Consider the following 3010-nt stretch of genomic DNA (forward strand, 5'->3'; position numbering starts at 1 on the left):
CTCTCTCTCTCTCAAACCGTTTTTTAGTAGTTTCTCTTTTTTTTTTTTTTTTTCAAAAGAAAAATTAAACAAGACAGAGAAAATAAATGAAGATATAAATCGGTGTTGACATAATAAGGGTCTATTTAATTCGCTGATTCGAATTTTTAATTTAAGTTAAAATATAATTTTATGTGAAAATTTTTTATTGTAATAAAAAATTAAATATGACTGTTTCTGAGAATTTTTTAATATAATAAAATTTAAATTTTAAATTTAAATTAATAAAATACAGACTCTAAGGGCCCGTTCACTTCGTTGATTCGAGTTGAGATGTGATTTTGTGTGAGAACTTTTTACTATAGTAAAAAAGTTAAATGTGACTATTTTTTAGAGCTTTTTACTATAGTAAAACTCAAATTTTAAATTTGAATCGACAAAATAAACGGGACCTAAGTAAGCAAGAAAATTATGGGAAAAAATCTGAACCCGCCTTGAAAAAACTCTCCAGTAAATAAAAAGCAAATCCAAATATAATAAAAAAACCAATTAAAGAAAAAAGGAGAAAAAGAGAAGCATCCACGTAGGTACGACCCAACTTCCAAAGCTGCCATCTTTAACAATTCAATTTCATATACTCTCACCCATCTCTAGACTCTCCCTCTCTCTCTAAATCAAGAAAGAGGGAGAAGAATGAAGAGCAACACGAACACAAAGCTCATATTCTTTCATCCCTCAATCCACACCAAGCAAAACAACAACAATGGAGTTTCTCTCTCCTCCCACCGCCTCTGGTTCATCTTCTTCCTCAGCTTCTTCACCTTAGCCTTCACTCTAACCCTCATCAACTCCACCCTCCCAACCCACCACCTCCACTCCTCCGCCGCCGCCGCCGCCGCCTTTTCCTCCTCAGCCCCGCTTCCTCCCTCCGTCGCCGACGCTCTCCTCCACTATGCCTCACTCGCCAACTCCTCCGCCGCCGGTGCCGCCTCCGGCGGCCACATGTCCTCCGCCGAGGTCGAATCCATCGCCGCCGCGCTCCGCCACTGCTCGCCGGCGTGTAACTTCCTCATCTTCGGCCTCACGCACGAGTCGCTCCTCTGGCAAGCGCTGAACCACAACGGTTGCTCCGTTTTCCTCGACGAGAGCGAGTTTCTCGTCTCCAGATTCGAGCAGTCGCATCCCGGAATCGAGGCCTACGACGTACAGTACACCACGAAGGTGAAGGACTTCCCGGAGCTTCTGTCTGCGGCGAAATCTCAGGTGAAGGACGAGTGCCGGCCGGTTCAGAACCTCCTGTTCTCCGATTGCAAGCTAGGGATTAACGATTTGCCGAATCACATTTACCAGGTCCCTTGGGATGTGATTCTGGTCGACGGACCCAGGGGCTACTTCCCGGCGGCGCCGGGGAGGATGTCGGCGATCTTCACGGCGGGGGTGCTGTCGCGTAGCAAGAAAGGCGGCGGCGTCTCGAAGACTCACGTTTTCGTTCATGATTTTGGGAGAGAAGTTGAGAGGATTTTCAGCGATGAGTTTCTCTGCCCAGAGAATTTGGTGGAAACTGTGGATTCTTTGGGGCACTTTCTCTTGGAAACCATGGAGATTCAGAGATTTCAGTTCTGTGCGAACTCGACGGCGTCGTTTTCTAATTCTCCGTCGTCGTCGGGGAATGAGGACGACGACGATGTTGACGTCGTTTGATAGTTGAAAGACGGCAATTGTAATTATGTTTTTTGTAATTTCACATAGTTTCTTTTCTTCTTTTTTTCCCCTTAATATCGTAAATTGGTGTATAAGTTTGAACGAGACGTGGAAAGTGTTTTTTCCAAATTACGACATTTGGAGAACTTTTTTCATTTAAACTCGATTTGTCTGTTTGGTTAGCGAGAAATGGTGGGAATAGAATAATATGATTTGAAATTTTCAAAGGTTCTTATAGAACTATTAATTAAACGAGTTAGTGCGGATTTTGACCTTTCGGAAGATATAACAAGTTCGCTAGGCTGAGCTTATCATCGTACTAACCATCCACCGGCTTCCTCACAATTAAAAATAGAAAAATATTCAATTCAAAAATGTTTTCTTTTTTGATTTTTCTTCAGTTTCATAGCAACCAAACAAGTAAAGAGCAACGTGCAAAAAGACGTAGAAGAAGGTGTCGGTGACGATTGTAACAGTCTTTTTTTTTACAGGGAAATAAATCGAACTGTGCCTGAAGATTGAAGAATCTACCATTCGTATAAGTTTGAAATTTTGGGTTTGTTATACGCGTTTACGCCTTTCGTGAAGTCAACGAAGTCAAATGATTGGCCGGAAAGCGCGTGCGTGGTCTGACAGTACAGTTTTCGCTGTGGAATTTGAGAGAATGATATGATGCTCACTTTTGTACAGTGGTAATCTGATCACGTGATTCACGTGACAAAAGCGTACGTTACGGGCTGACAGAGAGAAGAGATTGGGAATTTGGATGAATAGGTGTCGGTGAGTGTTGAAGTAATCAAGACGTACAAGACTTCATTACATACTTCATACCAGAGAATTACACCGTTTATGGCTTGGAATTAATTTGGATTAATTTGATGATTGAAATCATTATTAATTTTTGCCAAAAACTGTAATTTTTTTTATTAATTATTATTGACGGTGTTTTTTCAACAACTCGTAATTACCTCTCTGAAAATTCTCACAACGATACTCACGGGTTAATTAAAGATTAAAACAACGAAATAATGTAAAGAATACATGGATTTATAGTGGTTCGGCAATATTTCTTGGCCTAGTCCACTTGTGGATGCACTAATCTCTCTGGGATTGTCATGCCTCTGATCCTTCTGTCAGTCGTTGTTTCGTCAATTGTTGTTGCTCTGACTGTCGGCTCGGTACTCACCGAGCCTCCCTTCTCGGATCAATCTCTCGACCTCGTCCCTTAGGTCGTAGCATTCGGCTGTGGTATGCCCACTCTTGCCGTGAAACCTACAATATTTGTTTTGGTTTCTCCGTGTCAGGTCAGACTTCAGCGGCGTCGGTCAAC

At 41.9% G+C, this 3010-nt stretch overlaps 1 protein-coding gene across 1 annotated transcript; it reads left to right on the forward strand.

Annotated features, from left to right (window-relative positions):
- Nucleotides 1-542: 542 nt before the first annotated feature.
- Nucleotides 543-1879, forward strand: LOC21410061 (protein IRX15-LIKE). Its single transcript, XM_010109554.2, has one exon. It carries the CDS (start codon nt 673-675, stop codon nt 1678-1680), a length of 1008 nt encoding a protein of 335 aa, XP_010107856.1. The 5' UTR covers nt 543-672; the 3' UTR covers nt 1681-1879.
- The last annotated feature ends 1131 nt before the right edge of the window (nt 1880-3010 follow it).

This window comes from Morus notabilis, unplaced genomic scaffold (genome assembly GCF_000414095.1).
Source record: "Morus notabilis unplaced genomic scaffold, ASM41409v2 Scaffold45, whole genome shotgun sequence".
In the NCBI taxonomy this organism is placed as follows: Eukaryota; Viridiplantae; Streptophyta; class Magnoliopsida; order Rosales; family Moraceae; genus Morus; species Morus notabilis.

Excerpts from the sequence above, each read along its gene's own strand:
- LOC21410061 (XM_010109554.2), top strand. The coding sequence starts at position 673 with ATGAAGAGCAACACGAACACAAAGCTCATATTCTTTCATCCCTCAATC.